Source organism: Onthophagus taurus, chromosome 6 (genome assembly GCF_036711975.1).
Source record: "Onthophagus taurus isolate NC chromosome 6, IU_Otau_3.0, whole genome shotgun sequence".
NCBI lineage: Eukaryota > Metazoa > Arthropoda > Insecta > Coleoptera > Scarabaeidae > Onthophagus > Onthophagus taurus.
In genome coordinates this window covers 3,047,781-3,068,933 of record NC_091971.1, presented here as the reverse complement: position 1 = coordinate 3,068,933, position 21,153 = coordinate 3,047,781, and the positions used below count along the sequence as shown (strand labels likewise).

General features: G+C 35.1%; 1 protein-coding gene across 2 annotated transcripts; it reads right to left on the bottom strand.

Moving 5' to 3' along the window:
- Positions 1-8,797: 8,797 nt before the first annotated feature.
- On the bottom strand, positions 8,798-12,451 carry LOC111424893 (sodium-dependent proline transporter-like). Of its 2 annotated transcripts, XM_071196599.1 has the most exons (11): positions 11,369-12,451; positions 11,189-11,315; positions 10,796-11,138; positions 10,616-10,748; positions 10,140-10,563; positions 9,897-10,093; positions 9,642-9,836; positions 9,432-9,590; positions 9,222-9,371; positions 9,058-9,174; positions 8,798-9,008 (listed from the first exon to the last, which is right to left on the bottom strand). In XM_071196599.1, exons 1-10 carry the CDS (start codon positions 11,489-11,491, stop codon positions 9,082-9,084), a joined length of 1,944 nt encoding a protein of 647 aa, XP_071052700.1. In that variant the 5' UTR covers positions 11,492-12,451; the 3' UTR covers positions 8,798-9,008; positions 9,058-9,081. The 2 variants fall into 2 exon arrangements, with proteins under 2 accessions (XP_071052700.1, XP_022914384.2); XM_023058616.2 differs by having other exon boundaries at positions 8,798-9,174.
- Between the last annotated feature and the right edge of the window lie 8,702 nt (positions 12,452-21,153).

Below are 21,153 nucleotides of genomic sequence, written 5' to 3'. Positions count from 1 at the left end.
CATCCTTGGCGCACCCACAAGAAGAGGTGAAATCTCATACCTTTAACTCATGCTACCGTGCACAGACGAAGTATTATATTTGAAGATAAAGAAAAGCTATTTTCTTCGCCAAGCGTGACTTACTCGAATAATAACAATAACATGGGCAGGGAACAGAAGGCTAATTTCCTGGAACAAAAGGGCACGATCACCGTACCATCACATAAAATACTGTTTCTCTACTGGGCACAGCACGTGCACTTCACATGTGTCATTACAGGTCGTTAAGATAATTGTCGACACTTTCGGGGGATGCGGTGACGCGAAAAGGATTCGCCTCTCAATTGCATTGTTATCGCTCGTCCACGACCGAAATTTATTAAAGAATAAAAAATTATTTATATCGCCACAATACGAATAAAGACGAAATAGATATTTTGTACGGTGAAAATACGTAGGCTACTAATAGATAAAGATAACATTTAACTCTTCGCCATGGACGTTATATACTCATAAGGTACTACGAGGCGATAAGTAGCTGAAGTCACGATAACCGACCACCTCACAGGTCGTTAAAAGAGCCGTTTAGCTTTAGTTCCTCGAACATATTGACCGGGATTGACGTAACTTAAAAGATAACGAGCATAGGAACTTAATATGGCTTTCTTATCACAGATCGTAAGGTTCGGAAGCACTTTGAAAATAATAACTATAATCATAACGAAAAATATAACATTTAATTGTTCAAATTGTAACGTCGATATAATACACCTCGTTAGAACGGACAAACAACCGTAGCAATTACTGCATCACCTTCAGCTGAAACCTTAGAGATTACTACTACTACATACTACATTAGCATCATCTCCAGCTGATATTCGAAAAATAAATAATTTTCATTATCAACTACTCCGGTTGAAGACAGATCCTAAAGTAAGTTTTAAAGTTAAAAATCTTAAGAAAGGAGGAGGAACCTCCGCAAAACAAGATCAACCTACAACAACCACAGCGATGAAAGATGCATCTTCGATCATCAGAGGTTCAGTGTCTTTAATATGTTTAAATATATTAGGGTTGATGGTAAAAAAAAATTTGAAGAAAAGAAATTGTGTTTTAAAATAAATATAATATTAATTTTTATTTATTAATTTTGTGTTTTATTTATCCACCACACACCAGAGTGCGCATAACTCAGTCCTACTTACACCACTCAAATCTAGGTGGCGCCATTGTATTTAAATTTTTCTATTTAATTTTCTAAAAATCCCTAGATCTCTAGTTACTTTTAATACCAACCTAATTTTTTTTCCCCCAAACTTTGGTTGGTATCCCCCCCTATACCTAATACATTGAGACGTGACGTCACCGCAGGAGCAACTTCCGCTCTAGAACCGGCATTCTTACACTACTGTAGTGATAGTGTTGGTGTAAAATTAGAACTAACACTAGACCTAGAACTAGGAACACTCGGGTTTAGCCGTCTTTAGAGACGTGCGGCTAAATCCAAATGTTTTTAATTCTAGGTCTAGTGTTAGTTCTAGTTTTATACTATCACTGCCACTAGAACTAACACTAAACCTAGATTAGAAACTTTCGAATTTACAAAACAAATACAATTTATAATTCAACTCAATGACATTAAATAAACACTTTAAATATTACATTATAATTCATAATCAATAAATTTCTTTAAATATATAAAATAATTCAATTCAATTTTTATCACACTACTCAGTTACTCAAACTTATTAACATCAATCCTTATTTTAAAACTTTATTGCAATATGATACTAAAAAGATTTAATCATCATTGTTGGTATTGCGCTTTTAAATCATTTCTATTCGTAGCAAGTTTTTTATTACCACTTCCTTCCATAAAATCGTGCGAAACTCCCGAAGTTGGATTTAAAATTTCGAAATGTTCTATCTTAACAGCTATAATCCTATCATCAATACAAATAGTAAGCGCTGTTTATTTAAAATTATCGTTTCAGGATGATTATTTCAATTTACTCAACTTCGACGCCTACCTTGAAATGGCAATAATATTATTTGGGTTACAATCTACTTTAATGTCTTTGTATCTATTACTAATTACTAAATCTTCGAGAACCTTAATGGATAATTTATACAAGATTAACACAATCATTACACGAATGTGTGGAGATATAATCAGTTGGGAGATTGCTGAGATGGCACGAAAATACGCGGTGTGGTTTTCAATGGTGATAATTTTCATCGTATTTTCCGGTGTTGCATTTTGCGTTTTGAATAGAAATTTTATAATAATATTGGGAATATTAAATGGTGCAATAAACGCAATGATTATATTTAGTTTAATGCTGATAATTAATTTAAATTCGATCGCCATTAAGTCTTACACTTCTGATGTAATCGATATATTAGAGAAGAGATTATCAGTTAACGTTAGAATAACGTTAAAAAATAATCTTCGAAATCTATTGATTATGAGAAAAATCATTATCAGACAATGCGAATATTCAGTTAATTTATTTTCTCAACTTATATGGGTTTATATTTTGTGTTTAGCAACGGAATTATTGTTTATTGCGTCCGTAACAATTATAAAAGTGATGAATGGAACTTCATTTCCGGATTATTATTCGTGGTATGGGTTTGTAGTGGTGATATTTATTTTAATAACATATATTTCTATAAATTCCATCGATAATAATATTGCAAAGGTAATTATTTCATTTAAGACATCGATGATATTGTTATTTTATTTTTAGACAAATAATATTTTACCGTATTTATATCGATACCCTCTATCAAAAGTTACTCGAGAAGAAATAGATTTGGTAATAAGACTTATTGAATACTGTAGAACCTCGATATAACTAATCTTGTTAAAATTTCAATCTAACACTTAACAACAAATAAAACTAGCATTAGAACTAACACTAGACCTATAACTAGAAACATGCGGGTTTAGCCGTCTTAAGAGACATGCGGATAAACCCGAATGTTTTTAGTTCTAGCTCCAGTGTTAGTTTTAGTACTAGTGTTAGTTCTAGTTTTAATGCCATAAAATAAAGCCACGGTTATATCGAGGTTTTACTATATTTAGACATCTTTTAATTTATTAATTTGCAGATTGAAATAACTATGTTATTATTTGAGTATAGAAGCATTGAAATTAAAACAACATTTTTAACAGTAACAAGCAAATTAATACCAAAGGTATCATTATTAATTAATATATGTTACAAAATATAAATTTCATTATTCTTTGTAGATAATGTTTTCAGAATTAGCTTATTTAACAGTAATTCTACAATTTTCTTTGAAACCTCCGAGTCAAACTTTGACTATAAATAATGGCACAATTTATTAAACACGATTTATTAAAACATTTCCTCGTAGAACCTTAGTAAGTTAATCTTTTCCTCGATTGCGAAAGCCATTATCCAACATCGGAACGTAAAAGAGCACGATATCAATTTGCATCTCGTTTTCACCGTAATTTATCAACGAATTTATCGTGTGTCGGGCAAAGTGATCGTAATTTATTTCGGCTCCTGAAATGCCGAGTGTCGTTATGTGACAGACCACACGCAAACATAGACAAGGATGAAGCGGAGGCCGCTCCGAGAGATGCGTTTTACTGATTGTTTTAAAAGTGACATCAATAACTTCCTGGTCCACGCATACGATGCTAAGTGGATTCGCATAGTTTTTACCTCGCTCCCTACAAACAGGTACTATCACTAATAGACATCGTTATGTCAGTTTTTGCATTTCAAATGTATGTTCTAGTTAACTTAACTGATTGAATTAAATCACATTTCATTTTATGTAATAGAATTCTTAATCGTTCTTTTAACATACATATTCGGTCTTTGACTGTGGGTAAAAGCACTTGACAAATAGTGCAGAATAAGCGAATTAATCAGGTGTATAGTAACTCCGTCGTCGACCGGGTGTGGATTTCACACTTTTTCGTTAGGCTTTTATGAATTAAAAAAAAGCACATTAAAAATGAACGCTCGTTGTAACGTGATATGCGAGAGCGGTGTGGATGGCACATGGCGTGCATGAACTTGTGGCCACATCTAAAAGATTTAATCATGTTTGACACAAGATAGCCGACTGCGAGGATCTCTCGAATTGATATTGAATTTCACGCTTCCGTGGTTACCACTCTATGTACTACCACATTTACTATCTCAAGAGATATTTTATTAACCCATCTACTATTCTCAATCAATTCCTTTCTAAAATGTGTGTTTATTAATCATTTACAATAATCAATAAAATAATTAAAATGTTGAATTTTCAGGAGATCAATTTATTAACTTGTTCTTGGATGTTTGGTTGGTCAACGAACCGGAAAGATTGGTATAGAAGTATTATAGTGGGACGTCAACTCAAGCGATGATATTGGACTGGTGTAATAAACTGTAATGAGAACGCGATCAAGTCAGGTGTAAGTGAGCACGGCTTTTCAAGTCGACCTGGCAAATCTATACGCAAAAACTAACGGAACACGACCACACAGTCGGTTAGAAAAATAGTCATTGCTAATCCACGCATTCGGGCGGACCGCTCGAGCTTAATCCGTATCTTATAGCACGTGCCGGTCACACTTTGCAATACGTTTCTATTATTTATAGCCGTTAAGGTACTTATCTTTTAGATGCGGAATTTATTATATTTTATTTTATAAAATAATACATATTGCTTTATTTATTAAAAGTTTTATATTATTACTAGTAGATTCAGAGTTTTTGAGTAAATGAACTATGCATGTTGAATTATATTATAATAACTGCTTACAGAAGACTGGCTAAAATTCATGGAAGGAATATATGTGGTACAAATAGATGGTAATATTGACGTTGAAGGTATAAGAAACAGTGAAATAAAGAAATCGTTAAAAGTAATGAAAATGGTAAAGCCCTTAGGTCTGAAAACATTTTTGTTGAACTTTTAATGAACGGTCTATATATTACCATAGAAGCCCTGGCAGATATTTTTAATGAATATCTTGATAGAGGGATAAAACATTCCATATGATTAGAACTTGGCATACATTAGATTCATATGTAATAAGCAGAGCCACGACGTTTCGGGCTGTTGATGTCACCATCTGTATAGAGCAGTGAACGGGTTATAGCGTAGTAGTAACATGCTTCTGTCGAGCACATCGTTGTGCCGCAACGATACTGGTTGAATGCTGGCCCATGTAAAATTTGGGGGGTTCTCTGCGGTGCAGCGTTCAATACGTGTTTGGCCGATAGTCTGACTAAAACTCAACCAGTGGCGTGGTATACTATATGTGGGGTGATGTGGTCCATGTGGCCCGAGTCTCTACCGTAAGGCGACGAGCCGCCAATGAGTTGCCCGACAACGTCACAGCTCTGGTAATAAGTTATAGTTTTGTTATTACATTTGTCATATTTTCCTTATTATCAAGTGAAAGTTGGTATTCGGGATTTTGCCAACAAACAAAGTGTGTAAATAGTCTGTTGAGAGCAGTGTGTTTGCGTATCCTAATTTACCATCCTAATTCATTTATCCTGGTTCCAGCTATAGGCCCAGTATCTTATTCAGCTGAAATCTCTGTGCCTGTTTATCCTTTTTGGAAATGCGAAAGTACAAAACAGCCTGTCACTTGAAAAGGTAAAGGCTAGTGTTTTTAATGGTCCACAGATTCACCACCTTGTTAAAGATAAAAAGTTCATCGAAACAATGTCAGGAATTCAAAGTAATGCTTGGTTGTCGTTCAAGAAATATTTTTTGGAAATACTCGAACGCAGAATTATGCCGAAATTATTCCGAAACTCAAATTGCTCAGGGTTCCATTTACTTCTAGATTTTTTGAAAGTTGAATTAACTTGGAATTAATTTAAAACCATTAGAATTACAATTTGGTTTTTCGAGTACTAATTATATCCAGCAAAAAGGAATTCTTATTTTGCAAGCTCACTGTTGTATGTATGTATGTATGTAGGAAAGAGGAGGATATGTTTCCGCATATAGCACTTAGGAACCAACGGGCCCCTTGTACATCCTCCTGCACTCTCTCTGGCTACATCAACCAGCCTAAGGAATTTCCGAAAGCTAGGGTACAGCTCAGAGGTGTGTTCCTGATGCCATCCGTGCCATTTCTCTCCGAAGTCTCTTTTTCTGAGTTCTTGCAGAGTGGGGCAATCACAGAAGATGTGTCGAACCGTCTCCTCGCTCTCTTCACAAAAGCGACAGAAAGGACTAACAGCAAGCTTAAGGTTATAAAGATGCTTGTTTATCTTACAGTGACACGTTAAAATCTTTAATTATCTCAATCTGAGTTGATAAGGACGGGACGATTATCGGTTCAGGCGACCCAACCCAACCCAACCCTTTTGGCAAGCCTATCAGCGTGCTTGTTACCTGAACAAGTCGAGTGTCCTTTTACCCATTGAAGTATAACACAGTTATGCACTGCGGCCTTTTTCAATATCAGATGACAACCCATAACAAGTCCTGAGGTAATTGTTATTCTACTCAGGGCTAAAATAACTTGTCTACTGTCAGTGTAAATTGTGAAAGTCTTACCTTCCAAGTTGAATCTGACAATAACTAATAAATCGTACGAGAAGACTCCGGCTCCAGCTCCTTTTCGTCTACTTGAACCATCAGTGTAAATTTTAAGGCTGCTTTTTACCTCTACTTCTGTGGAACTTGAGTGGGTGAGATATTTCTTCGTAAAAATGTGTTGTAGAGGTGTGAAGTCCGAATTGGTGAGTAATCCACCATTTCCTTCCAGAGAATGGCTTTTTTACTATCTCTCAAGCTCACTGTTTTTTTTGTCTTCTGTTTCGGTAGCTCTTCATAAACTAAAGTAAGTTTGATATTTGGCCATTAAAACCACTTCTTTTTAATGCCACTTTTGAGGTTCAATTTCTTCACCAATTATTACCAAATTTATTGTTTTAGATATTTAATTTCTCATTCAAGCTGTGTTTAAAGCATGTTTTAGTTGCCAGACAACAAAAGTTTATAGACATAACAAAATTTGCATTTAAATCATTTGAAATTCTAAAATGTGATTTTGAACATATCCATATACATCCTGTTCTTTTATTTTGTAATACAATAATCAATTTTTAACAAAGTGAATCATAAATACACGTTCCTTATACATCTTGTGTTTATGCAATTTCCCCAACGACTTTGTGTACCTGCATTGGGCCAACTGTTGCTCATCACAACCAAGCAAGCATGAAAATTCGTTAGAACAGAATACGAATTAATAAAATATGCCACGCGACCAACTGTCACCATCTATATAATTCTAGCTTTACAAAATTGTAATACTCCAAAGTTATAAATCATATTTTTTTTATATTTCTGCTTCATGTTAATTTTAAGTAAATTTTTAATAAAAAGCTAAATGAATTGGAATTGTATTCATTTCTTCTATATTTTTGGGGTGATATTAAGATGTTGTTTATTGCTGAAATTTTCATAATATTGCCGTTAAATTTCCACGTGGTGTCGATTGTTATTAACGGTAGTGATTGCACGCATGCCTGCATACGACAGGAACTGTGGCTGGCACGTGTTGGACACGGTAGTGAACGAAAGCGCGTGCCATCTGTCACCTGTCCCATCCGTGCGCGGTAACACACACGTTATACTTGAATTCTTCCAACCCCACGCAGTGTAATAATATTTTATTCAAAACAATAATACTTTTGTTCATTTCTTTATATGGGCTGAGTTTGACCATTTCCATTTAGTAATTGGTTTTCTTTTTCAGTCAACTATTTGTTTGAGTTCTTTTTCTTTTGTATTCAAAATTATATGGTAGCTCATACTAAGAAGAAAAAGATATCTTAAATCTCAATTCGAAATGATAATTTAAAACCATCGTTGTCATTGTCGGAATTTTCACGAGCATCGTCGCCGTCAGTGCCACCACGTTCTTGACCCTCTCGGAATGCGACCGTCATCCAACACGACCATGCGGGTCCAACGGGTCCAATAGTTCGATCCACCTGCAAACGGTCCTCCGCAGAACTCCATTTACACGAACCCGCATCCCAATGCGACTTCGGTTACCTTGCAGGGCCACCGAGAACCACCGTCTTCCATTTACTATTTACTCCATCAACCTGTTGTCTTCGATTCCATTCGAATCCTGGTACAAGAGGCTATAAAGAACTGTTAAATTCTATGGTACTTTAAACTGAGTGCCCATGTAAGTTTATTTTTATGTTGGTATTTCCAATTATTATGATCGGAATTGTGTGGTTTAACTAGAGAAAAAGAAGGATCCCTTGAGCGATCACGACGACGATTTCGTGACGTCACCGGATTCGCAGCCGCGTTAATCCCACGGCGTTAGATCACGACGACGAGGTGGTACGAGATTTCGTGAACTAGTTCACGACGTCTTCGTTGAGACGGTTGTGTCAGTTGGTAAAGTGCGAGGGGTCTCTCCCGATCGTTGTAGAAAGAAAAATACCAGCGAGGTTCCGGCCGAACGGGGACCAGATTTATGGCCTCTAAGTTTCGGATCTAAAAAGCAAAAGAGCCCGAGAGGCGTTATGGCGTTTGTGGATCGATTGCTCGCCGGAATTTGCTCTTGATCGTGACTTACTGTTGTTAGGTGCCGTGTCGGTGAGATCCGACCCAGGATTTAACCGAAGACAAAGACCTCGTGGTATTTCAAGAATTTTAACTAACGGAATCATAAAAATTAATTACATACATTAATATTTTTTTTCACCTGTTCTATATCTTTCAAAATTGTAGAATTTTTGGTATAAAACTATAGAAAGCTTACAAGGTAAAGAAAAAATTTAAATTTAAAATGTTTGTATTTAAGAACCAGACCGAGATAGTTACCTACTGTGAATGGAAAAAGCAGGTCTTTTTACAAATCGGACAGGATTTCCATTTGTCACATTGTTAAACATGAATTCGTGTCTAGCGTATGAATAGGTAATATAACCGGTAGTCTATTTGACTATGAAATGCACCCAATACCTGACCTGTCTGTTCAGAATTGATTTAACCTATGATACCAAATTGAAATTTAAATCTTTAAGAAACGAAAAGAACAACCTAAATATTAACGATAATTTCATATTAATTGAGTTGAATTTCTTCGCTAAAGTGACTTTCATGATCGTATCCTTGTTGGGCTTCTCGTTTTTCATCATTAACTGCTTTTTGATATGCCTAAAAAAAATATTTAAAACAACAAAATAAATATAAAAGTAACTTACTCTGTTATTAATTAAACAACGATGTCTGCAGGAATCATTTTTTCTTTTTGATTTTATTTCAGTTCTAGGGTTATAAACGTTTCTTAAATGCCTTTCTTCGGGATCTTGGGATCCATAAAGTTCTGTACTTTTAAATAACCCCACTAAGTTCTACAATAAATTGAAGTTTTTTAATATTACTTGTTACATTTTGAAATTTTATAACCTTACCTTTTTCTTCATATATTGCCATATTTCGTAGAAGGCAAATAAAAAAATTGGCGATAAAAACACTGCACCACAAATTAAAATCGTCCTCTTGTGCGCCATGTTAAATTTAAAACCCATTTTTTCGTTGTAATAGTGCTGTACTGATACAGCGCACAAAATCTAAAAAAAATTAAATTAATTTTTGTTAAAAATATATTAAAATAATCATACAATATATATAACTGGCATTAAATACCAAGCAACTTTCCACGAACGCGTTACAGGGAATCCAGTCATAAAATGCAAATCATCGCAGAACGTTTGCACGCCGTGCAGAACACAAACAGCCACGACAAGAATTGTTATATTGATTATCTCGCATAATTCAGCTACTCTGTACAAAATAACAGCAGTTGCTGTTGTTGTCTAAAAATATTTAAAAAAAATAAATTATTTGAATCTCTAAATATAATTTTATTTATTTACATAATCTTTATTGCCCAATATGCCCATCACAAATATTAACGTAGCCACTACTAACGTAGTATAAACTCGATATTTTTGTAATTTGGGATTGGAATCGGTAAAACATTTCTCTAATATAATGATGTTTACTATTAAACAGTTCATGTTCATTAATAAACAACATGCGAAAAAGTTAAAACTCCAAAATTGAGGCATATCTAAAGAAAATTGGAAAAAATGAGTAATTTTTTAATTTTCACTTACTCATAAATTCCAACGATTGGGGAACTGCTACTAAAACAACTTCAGTTGATGAAAATTCCCACAATGTTATCAGACCTAATTCAGTGGTATGCCCAAATGTGAATAATACATAATAACTAGTAAACGCAAGACAGCTCATAATTATTATTACCGCATACACTATTACGGTAACTCCAATTGAAAGAAGAGCGGAATGAGCTTTCGGTGCTAAAAATGTTCCTGTTGTTATATGTAATCCTCTTCCTAAATTTAATACCCGAAATGATTGGACAAATGTTACAGCCCATGCGCCTTTGGACACGAATTGTTTCATTGACATCTTAATTAAGTATTCAGAAAATTTTATGCCTCCATGTGTTAACAAAGGTGCTGCAAATACAACACCAAATAAAACACCTACTATAAAAAGCATAATAGTTATCAGCTAAAAATAAATAACCATGTTTTATTATATACTTTTCGATTTAATATTTCACCTTTCTGTAGCTAATTTTTGAATAACCAAGACATACTATAAGTAGAAACCAACAGCAAGATATTGGAAGCAGTTTTTTGATCATCCATAAAACCCCACTAGCAAAATCGGGGATATATCCTGAGTGCATTATACTAAAATAATTTATATAAATTTTAAAAGTGACAAGAATAACATTTACATATAATAAAATTTCGCGGATGCTATATGGGCATTCAAACAATCTTGTTGGCAAGGATGTGAACCATTCCAACAGTCAAGTGCTTCGGGACATTGAAGCCATGGCGCATTACTCTTTAGTGATGATAACATATATATTAACGTCACACCCATATTTGTAGCCAATTTAATACTATGTGCTAAGTTAGTTAATAGAGTTGTATAAGCGGTACCGTGTACAATTGGGCTTATTTCTTTTATGAACAACACACCCCGTTGAGTGTATTGCCCGATGGACACTTGCATATAAACCAACGGTAAACCAACTATAAAAAATATTAAAAAGTACATCATTATATTTGGAGCTAAAAAAAGGTTATTAACGCTTATTGTTTTTAAGTTGTTAATAACGCACTGTCGGGATCCTCGGGACCAAAATTACTTGTAAGCACTTCAAAACACCATGTATTTAATGTGCACACAAACATAAATAAAAGAAAATCTTTCGGTGAAGACCATTTAAAAAAAATCCCCGTCCCAAACTAAAATTAAATGAATTAAAAAATTATTTATAATTGAATTTTTTAGAAATAACCTTTTTGGGTTTCGCATATAAAGCGGAACCTGAGGATATAACACTTGTGTCCTCATATATCGTACTACTTGATTCCACATCTGAACCTAATTTCGGCCCACTTCTTCTATGCGTACCAGACATGATTAATTTTTTATATCTTATTCTGTACTATCAAATATATTTGATGTTCTGTCAATAATAAACAAAGTTGTTTATTATTCACAATAACGTAGTGATTTTTATAAAGTTACAAACGTTATTTTTTCGGTTAGACGTGCACTTTTAACCTGTTACAAATGTTAATGGTACCAAGTCATTACTTTAATACATAATTACGATGGCACGTGCCACTATAAGCGGGTGCTTAACAGAGCTCATCACCGTGCACTTTGGTAAATTACCTTAACCGCTTTGACTTGAACGTGTGTACGCCACGAGTCGCAGGTCAGCAACGGAAGAAGGAAGGAAGTTACTCGATGGTCTAGTGCTTTTCAGCATATGGTGTGTGTCACTAAGTTCTTGGCGCACCTTGCAGCAAATTGTTACGGTCAACGATCTATTTTCAAAGCTGATGTAACGAAAAATACAATAACCAAGAATAACAAGTTCTTTTTATATTTACTTAATTTCTGTCATAATTTAGTATCTTATATATCATCTTAACTGACATTAATATGTGTTCGAGTATTAGAAGAGACATCTAGATTTTAGCCAGTTAGTTCATTTTGCTCTTAATTTTCGTTTGATTCAATGAAATTTTAATATCAAATTTGCGAAAAACACATGTCTTTTGATAAAACTAACTTTCACCTAGATTAATGAGATTTTATTATAACTTATCTTCCTAAGGTTCGTTGTGATTGAAGAGAGGGTTTTAAAACAAAGAGACTTTAAACATAGAACTCTCTAGAATTGTAAATTACTGGTAATGTTATGGAACCACATCTTGAAGAGCTCTTCTTTGTAAATCACAATAATGAAATACTAAAGCAACTCAACTCAAGAGAAAGCTAACATACAGAAATAAAGCTTAAAACGAAGAAAACCTCAGTAGGTTGCTTTCAGACACAGTAGGTTGCCAGTACAAGTAGCGTTATTAATTATTTTTACTTCAAGTACTACATTACATTACATTACATAGAATACATATCGGGTAGGCAGACCAACCAACCTTGCACCGCGACCCTAAGGATCTATTGTACCCCGATAGATATCGTTATCAAATTTCACCGTGCAGTCCAATGCTCTTTACGAACATTAATACCTTGCTCGGCGAAAGGTCATTCAGATCTTTTGACAGTGTTTCCCGGGTTTAACAGTGGCGATGTTAATAAACACCTTAGCATGTCTCATTCCAGGAGAACTGGTCCACAGTAGGCGAAGTCTCTCTTCAGCCCACAGTCCAATCCTATATTTGGCCATCGCAAATGATACACCAACTGCTGGTTCCGGTCCCACAAACGCTTCAGCACTGCCATCTCGTGCTAGCTTATCTGCCGCTTCATTGCCAGCAACCCCAGAGTGACTCGGGACCCAGATCAGAGAGACTCTGTTATCACAACTCAGTGTGTTTAATGTTCTCTTACAATCATTAACCAGAGCCGACACCGTTTTCACGGCTTGCAGCGCCTGGAGAGCGGCTTGACTGTCTGAGAAAATTCGTACTGTCATGTTCTTCACCTCTCTTTCAAGAAGGATTTTAGCACCCATGTCAATAGCAAATACTTCCGCCTGGAATACAGTACAGTACGTACCCAGGCTGTAGGCTTGCTTAATTCGAGGTGTCTGGCAGTATACTCCTGCTCCTACCCCTTCAGGCGTTTTTGATCCATCTGTGTACAGGGTGTCCAAATTTCGATGGGTTTGCAGGGTATCTCATTTATTATGAAAGATAGAAAGTTGCGGCTTTCGCGAACCTGAGCTACTTTTTTGTGAAACTTACAATGGCGCAAACCAAATTTTCATAGCCCTTTTCGTTTTTGATATACAGGGAGTGTTTGAAATTTACGATTTTCAGACACCTCCTGTATCTCGGCTATCCGGAAACTTAGTAAAAAAGTAAAAACGGGCTCTAATAGATTTTTTCACGTGGAATCCAATGGTGCACGTAGAATTTTTCTAGTCATCACGGTTTTTGAGTTATAAACACAACTCAAATACTAAATACTCAACTTCTAAAATACTTAACTCTTTATAACTCAAAAACCGTGATGACTAGAAAAATTCTACGTGCACCATTGGATTCTACGTGAAAAAATCTATTAGAACCCGTTTTTACGTTTCCGGATAGCCGGGATACAGGAGCTGTCTGAAAATCGTTAATTTTGAAACACTCTCTGTATATCAAAAACGAAGAGGGCTATGAAAATTTGGTTTGCGTCATTGTAAGTTTCACAAAAAAGTAGCTCAGGTTCGCGAAAGCCGCAACTTTCTATCTTTCATAATAACTGAGATACCCTGCAAACCCATCGAAATTTGGACACCCTGTACAAGCAAATGTCTGCCGGAACCAGAGAATTTTCATTTTCGATCCAGGACTGCCGCTCAGGCAGTACAATCTGGTATCGAGCATTAATCACTGATAGTGATACCGCCAAATCTGACGGCATTGATAGCACAGTATCAGTGCTTATAATGTCTTCCGCAGCCCATTGGTAGGACATGTCGGAACAGTTTTGAGCATATTGCTTAAATCTGTAAATGGTTGTTCTAGCCACTTTCTCTATATGCAAATGCAGAGGAGATAGGCCAAGCAGAACCTCCATTGCTAGAGTTGGCGTTGTGCCTATCGCAACAAGTATTTCAAGTACTAAGTAACAAGTATTTTTAAAAAGTACTTGGAGTAATAAGTAATTTTACTTGAAACTAAAATTTCAAGTACCCAGTACAAAATAATTACTCGTTTAAGTACTCTCTTAATCTGAAACAATTTCAGTTTCTTCGGCTACATTTTAATGCCCAGTTTCGATCGTTTCAGACACCTGTTTTATATTATTTTCTTCAGTTTCTTTATCCGCATAAACTCCAAATTCTTGAAACACTTAACGAAATTTGACCCATTGTCAGTAATTGTGGCTAGAATTTTTCCATCAAGATCATATGCCTTATAAATATCGTCTAAAATTTCTGCAATTCTATCATATGAATGTGTTCCTTCAAATCGATAACAATCCAATGACAAGTTACTCCGATGAAATTTCTCTTCTTACAAGACTATATATCTGCTGTTGTACCGACAAAAGTTTATCAAGTCTATGATCATCTGATCGCAACTATCAAAACTTATTGAAACATCAAAAATACAAACTGCGAATTATTTTGCATAATTTAAATTTTGAAATAGTAAAGAGATGGGATGGGAATTAAGAATGAATCAAACACTATGTAGTGAATGGTTAATGATAAAGTATAAACTACCACTGTTAAGTATATAACTAATATACGTATGATGATAAATGTTAGGTATAAAAAAACTTTAAAAAATTGTTACTTTACTTACTATTGAAAGTACTGGAAGTAGATAAACTACTTGGAGTAAACAAATAGTTTTTGAAGTACTTGTTATGTCAAACAAGTAGCAAGTATCGAGTACATTTTAAGCTAAATACTGAAAGTACAAGTATTAAGTACCTACAATTTGAAAGTACTGGCAGTAAACTACTTAAAGTAAAAAAGTCTGCTTTCAGAACACAAAATAACCTAATCCTAATCAAACACCAAAACAACTCGACCTCAAAGTACCTCAAGCACAAGTAACTCAACTATAAATCAACTCAGCAACAAAGCAAGCCAAATCAGCCATAAAGCAACTTAATCGAATCATAATCGAAACCGAATCTAATCCTAAAGCAAAATAACTTTATTTTAAAAGAACTCAACTACAAAGTAATCGAACCTTAAAGCAGTTCAATCTAGCCCTAAAACAACATAACTTATCATTATTTGAACTTTGATTTTTACTGTTTCTATGTCTCTATTTCTAATTTCAATTGTAGTTGTAGGTTTCCTGTTTTCTTTTACAACGATCTTCCTGTACTAAGTGCGGAAAGAAACGAAAGGGGCACCGGGTCGTAAACGTCGGGTCGTCAGTGCAAAAAAAGAGATAAAAAGTCGGGTACGGTAGCGGGAAAACTGTAACGACCGGTTATTGTTCACAAATTGGGTAAACCTTATTGTCCGTGTAAGTATGTTAACAGTTTCTGAAATTAAATTACGGCAGGCTGTAAAAGTCTTTCATTTTTACTGCCCCTCGGCTGTTGTAGCCCGCGTTTCTGTCCCACAAACCAGTGTAAGTAATTGGCGGATCGCCTCGCTCCGGTCACGATTTATCCGAATAGAGAACGAAATTGTTCTTTGTTACATTGTTTACTTAACGGAGGTGAAAATGTGGAGCGATTTCAATATAAGGTATTAACCTTCATTTATCCTTGTGTGTGTTTTTTTTTACATAATATTTTTATTTTCTTTATTTGTTGTTGTGTTTAAAAGATTTTCCAAGAAATAAATTTAACAAATCATTTCATGAATAATTCATATGAAATCATTCCATTCATTCAGCGTGTATGAGTGGATCATATTTATTTTTTGGTGAACACTACGTCATCGATTGAACATTTCCACCATTCCCAATGGGTAATAAACAATCATTACACAGGTCGTTATCCTCAATTATCGCCGTCCGGGCCGTAACGTTTACAATGGACGGTTGATTAAGGAATCGTACACAGAACAACCGGTAATGCGGAATTAGTGAGCATCGCGAATTTGGACAATGGTCTTCAGCCGTACTTTGGTCCGAGAAAGCAGGTTAGCCAACGAACCGAGGCCGTTCCTCGGGACGAGAGAGAAAAAGAAAAGGGATAAATCCGTTTGATTTAACGGTAATGCGATGGGCAATATTAAATAAAAACGTCCTCCCGAGGCACCGAGAATGCAATATCAATAAATCGCCACCGCGCGCGGCCTCTAGATGGCTTCGGGGTCCTCTGGACGTGTCTCTTGTGGCTTTGGTGGCTTAAAGCGATTAAGGCCTACTGTGACAGATTCGTACTTAGCCTAAAGACTAAATATATTGTGATAAATGTGCTCCCGGTGTAATTGTATTAAGGTTTAAAACGACAAAATCCTCAACGGCCATACCACCAAAGAAAAATTGCTAAATTTTAAGTTGAAATGAAATAATTTATGCCGGAAGATTTATTGGTGACAGTTTTAAACTTTGCAACTTTCACGATGAAAATATCATTGTACTTACTTAATATGAGTATGATTAATTGCAATAATCATAACATTAATTGACACAAAATAATTTTGCAACTTTATCAAATTAAACCTTAATGAAGCAAATTCACCTTCGCTGTCAAAATGATTTTTTTAGTACCATCATAAAAGTGTTAAACTCAATCTTTTAAAGTTTTTAATCTATTTTTTTTTGGTTTATTTAATTATTTAACGGTATAATTGTTATTGGCTGGATTATATAGGTTTGAAACCGGGACGTGTTGCCAATTTTGGCAGTCAATTGTTCGGGTACGTTTATTAAAACCAACGTTAATAGTAGCCGTAAATCGTCGGGCCGCCTGTAAAAAGAACTTTACTGCTGGCGTTATTTGGGTCAAAATTTTATTTTTCGACATTATTTACGATCTAGGAAGTCGTAACCTGCTGACCGCTCTGGGCCACATCGGCGAAGAGCTTTCGACTCACCCGCGCCGCCAGAAAAGCTTCGCGTCCTTTTGTATAAGCCGGGTGGACAAACCGGCAACTCGTAAAACATTTAACCGCGCGTTCGTCGGCCGGACGCATTGTTTCGTTTTATGCCATGGTAAAAAGATTACACGAAAAACCGAACCGATGCCGGGCCAACGGAGACGAAAAACTCTCTTCTTATAACCAGTACCGTAATAAGTTTCAGTACACAATGTCTTAACTTGCCGAATCATGTTTTATACCCACATTCAACATGTGTCGAATAAATACTATGACTAATAAGAATCAGAAGAGAAATCGAGTTATACTTTTGTATTTATATCGTTGAAGATGTTACAATTTGTATTGTTTAAAAAAAGTATTTATTTTTCTTTGTAAGTTGTTAGCTCTAGATGTAATTAGGTTAAGAGCATCACTTGCATCTTATACTATCTTTGGACCACGATGTCTCGTTAAGTGCAACATCGTTCTGAACTTAGGCCGCTCCTGTCTGCCGTTCCTCCCGCATAAGCCGCCGTCCAAAAAGTCTTTCTCCCGTTCACGAGGACAACTCTCGACCGTGATTCACTCGCTCACCGAGTTCCACTCGGCCACGGCCCCGGCATTAACAGTCAGTGTCTTCGTAAATCACCGTGCAGGATGATTTATTTTGGATTTTGGCAAATAACTACCATCGTACCACCACCAGCATCGAAAACGAAGAAGACTTCTCTTCTCCTTAGCAACAAGTAACAAGTATATTTTTCATCTCCAACTAAAATCATTTCTTTAACCGTTAATATTCACAAACAATATCAAACAATCAAATTGGAATAATGCGAAGGAAGACAGGTGCACATATGTACAATACGGAAGTTTGTATCGGAAGTAAAATAGTTCGGGTTGGTTGATCGCATGGTCCTTCCTTGCACCTTACTTTTTTTGCCCGCGCTTAATGTCCCGAACGTGTGCGCGCAACCATGAACGAAATTCTACATTACACCATAATGAAAAAACAAGTCTACCTTTGACAGGTGTAACACGTGCCCTTTCCGGGGACAGATTACATAAAACGAAATAAAAGTAAACTTTCGAATTCCCGCTTGAAAAATGCTTCTTTAATTGCTAACTGTTTACTAGGAGTACATAATTTATTACGTGTACCATTAAAGCGATGGAGATAGGTAGTTGGCGCGAGATCTAGTTGTGAGGGAGTTTGCCGGACATTCCTTCCTCCTACTTCGCTTCTTAACGTTGAGCTAATAAGAGAATTGTCTGACTGCATTCCGTAGATATTCACTTGATGTCCTTCTTGATGTGACGTTTTGATGTCCTGTAGAGAATCACAGTGGTAGACTAAAATAGGTAACGATTAAATTTATTAAACCCACTTAATCAAGCTATAACACAACATTGTATTATTTACCTACAAAAAATGAATAGATCATTTTGGTGTATCTAACGAACTATTTTTTTAACTAATGATACTCAATCTATCTCAATAAGTATCTTATGTTAACCCGGTATAGTACAATCTTAATGTAATACATGTGATTTAACAATTTGCTCATTTGTTTGAAATATATTTACGCAAGGATTATTGTAGCAAATTTTATTCTTAACAATATTAGATGCGTCAATATCTTCACCCGTGCGACAATAGCAACAAACCTCCCAGCAACAAACTTTTACCCGTAATTTCCTATCTACTGTCTTAGCTGATATCTTCCTTATAATTAGGGATAGCGAAAAACTAAATGCACCACTTGAAAGCTTGAATCTTTCTCTATCTAAAACCGATAAGATAAATAATAAAAAATTGAAAAACTTTGGAGACGTCACCGTCGTTTCGCAAGCGATTGGTTGAAATAAAAATCAATAAAAGGTGCATGAGCGAGATGCCACGAGAATCTTATGCGCTAGAAGATGAGATACGAACCATGCACGTTTGTGTCTTCTTGATCTTACACGAAAACCTCGTAAATTTTTTGATTTTAATATTAATTATTGCAAAAATTAAACAATTTTATGATCTAAAAATGTTACCAATCCTTCTATTTTTACATAGTTTATCGATTTTTTGATTTTTTGTTATTCTTCGTTGATTAAGAGTGGTCTCGTGTCTACAGGAAACCGAAAGGGAGAAGATATTACCCGTGCGACGATAGCAACAAACCTCCCAGCAACAAACTTTTACCCGTAATTTCCTATCTACTTTCTTAGTTGATATCTTCCTTATAATTAGGGATAGCGAAAAACTAAATGCACCACTTGAAAGCTTAAATCTTTCTCTATCTAAAACCGGGTTTTCGTCTGCCGATAATTATTGATATTAAGATCAATAAGAAATGAAGAACACCGCGCTGTACTTAAAATAGCTCAAAATTATCAAACCTCAAGGCCTTATGCAATTGTTACGAAACCGAATTTTAAAAAACTGTTATCACACTCAGAAAGGGCGCTCCTTCAGCTATCTCAATCCGGGTTTTCGTCGGTCAATATCTATCGGCGTCATGCTTAAATCACCCTTAATGTCCATCCCTACACGCAGAAACGCTTAAATACTCTTCCTCTAAACAACCTTCTTATTTGATAGGGAGAAAACTATAGAAATATATCTATCTTATCGGAAATTTCCTGCTCTTTCTAGTGATGTATAACACGCGGCGATCACGCGCTTGCACACGTAAATTTTTTGCTAAAAACTGCTAAATTCACACGTTTTAGCCATTCTTAAATCTTGTTCGGGTCGATAACTTTCTTATATGAGCAGGAAAAAACTCTAGAACCATATCTATCTTATTGAAAATTTTCTGCTCTTTCTAATGGTGTCTTTTAATAACAATTATACATTTTAATTTAACAACAATTATTAATTAAAGTTATACGGGATGGTCAGAAATGTGCGTCAAATTTCCGTATCTCAAAAAGTTTATTTTTTTAAATGGCAACTCTACTTTTTTCCCTCACCACCGTATTATATGCTGAAAAATCAGGAGACTTTGTGATTACATCCCATACTAGTAGAGTTACTAGTAAACATACTAGTAGACTTTAAATTTAGTTACTTTACTGTAGACATTAAAATGCGCACACCCAATATCCGCAAAAGATTTGAGGAAACCTTAACTGGAAAGTCATGTTTAAATTTTTGAAAACTGTGCTATTCCTTCCATCCCGCTAATTTTGACCCAACTCAATTCCGACGGTAGTTATTCCAACAAGATGGCGCGCCACCACACCTCAAGAAGCTACTAAATCAGTTTTTGACAAACAGGGAATTGTTAAAAATTATTGGTTACCATAGTTACTCATGGCTACTGCTATTTTTATCATTAATTTAAATTTGAAATAATTAAAGTTTAAATCAATATTAATATTGAATGTACTATACTCTGTTTTTAAACCAGGAGGAGTATTTTAAATTTGTCACCAGATTGACCTTGCACGTGATTGGTTGAATGCGAGGAAGGTTCACACACAGGCAATTTTGAATTTTGATTTTGAATTTGAAGGTTAGGTAATTGATAATTCGACAGTTTCGTGTCATTATTGTATATTTTGTGTTCTTAAACCCCTTTTTATTATATTTTGAAATAAATACACTCATAACTTCAATGTTAATTTGTATGTATAGTGTTGACGATAACAAACGAAAATAAATACAATAATAAGTAAATAAATAAATAATAATTTAAATTTACCGCCAAAATATCTAGTGATATTTTCTGGTGATTTTTCCCAGTGTAAATCTGACTTTCGCGTTTACTCCTCCTGGTTTAAAAACAGAGTATAGTTCTAGTGCAAGTGTTAGTTCTAGTTTTAATTGTTATTCTGCGCTAAGTTGTATATTTTTAAGTTTCGGGTTTAGCCCTGTGTCTTCAGACGTTGAATGTTAGGTAAGGTTAGTTTTGTTTACAAACATTAATTATACCATGAAGTATTCTTTGGCAATTAGTAATGGCAATTATAGCGTGAAGTTTTCTTTTATAATGTCAATTATAGCGTGAAGGAATGTTCGGTAAGGTTAGTTTTGTTTACAAACATTAATTATACCATGAAGTATTCTTTGGCAATTTGTAATGGCAATTATAGCGTGAAGTTTTCTTTTGTAA

Bases quoted from the DNA above. Each gene is read 5' to 3' on its own strand.
- LOC111424893 (XM_023058616.2), bottom strand. From the start codon at position 11,491: ATGTCTGGTACGCATAGAAGAAGTGGGCCGAAATTAGGTTCAGATGTG. The intron at 9,837-9,896 runs GTAAATAAATAA...AAATATTTTTAG, and splicing joins TATTGGGCAATAAAGATTAT to ACAACAACAGCAACTGCTGT. The intron at 9,175-9,221 runs GTAAGTTACTTT...TATTTTTTTTAG, and splicing joins GTTGTTTAATTAATAACAGA to GCATATCAAAAAGCAGTTAA.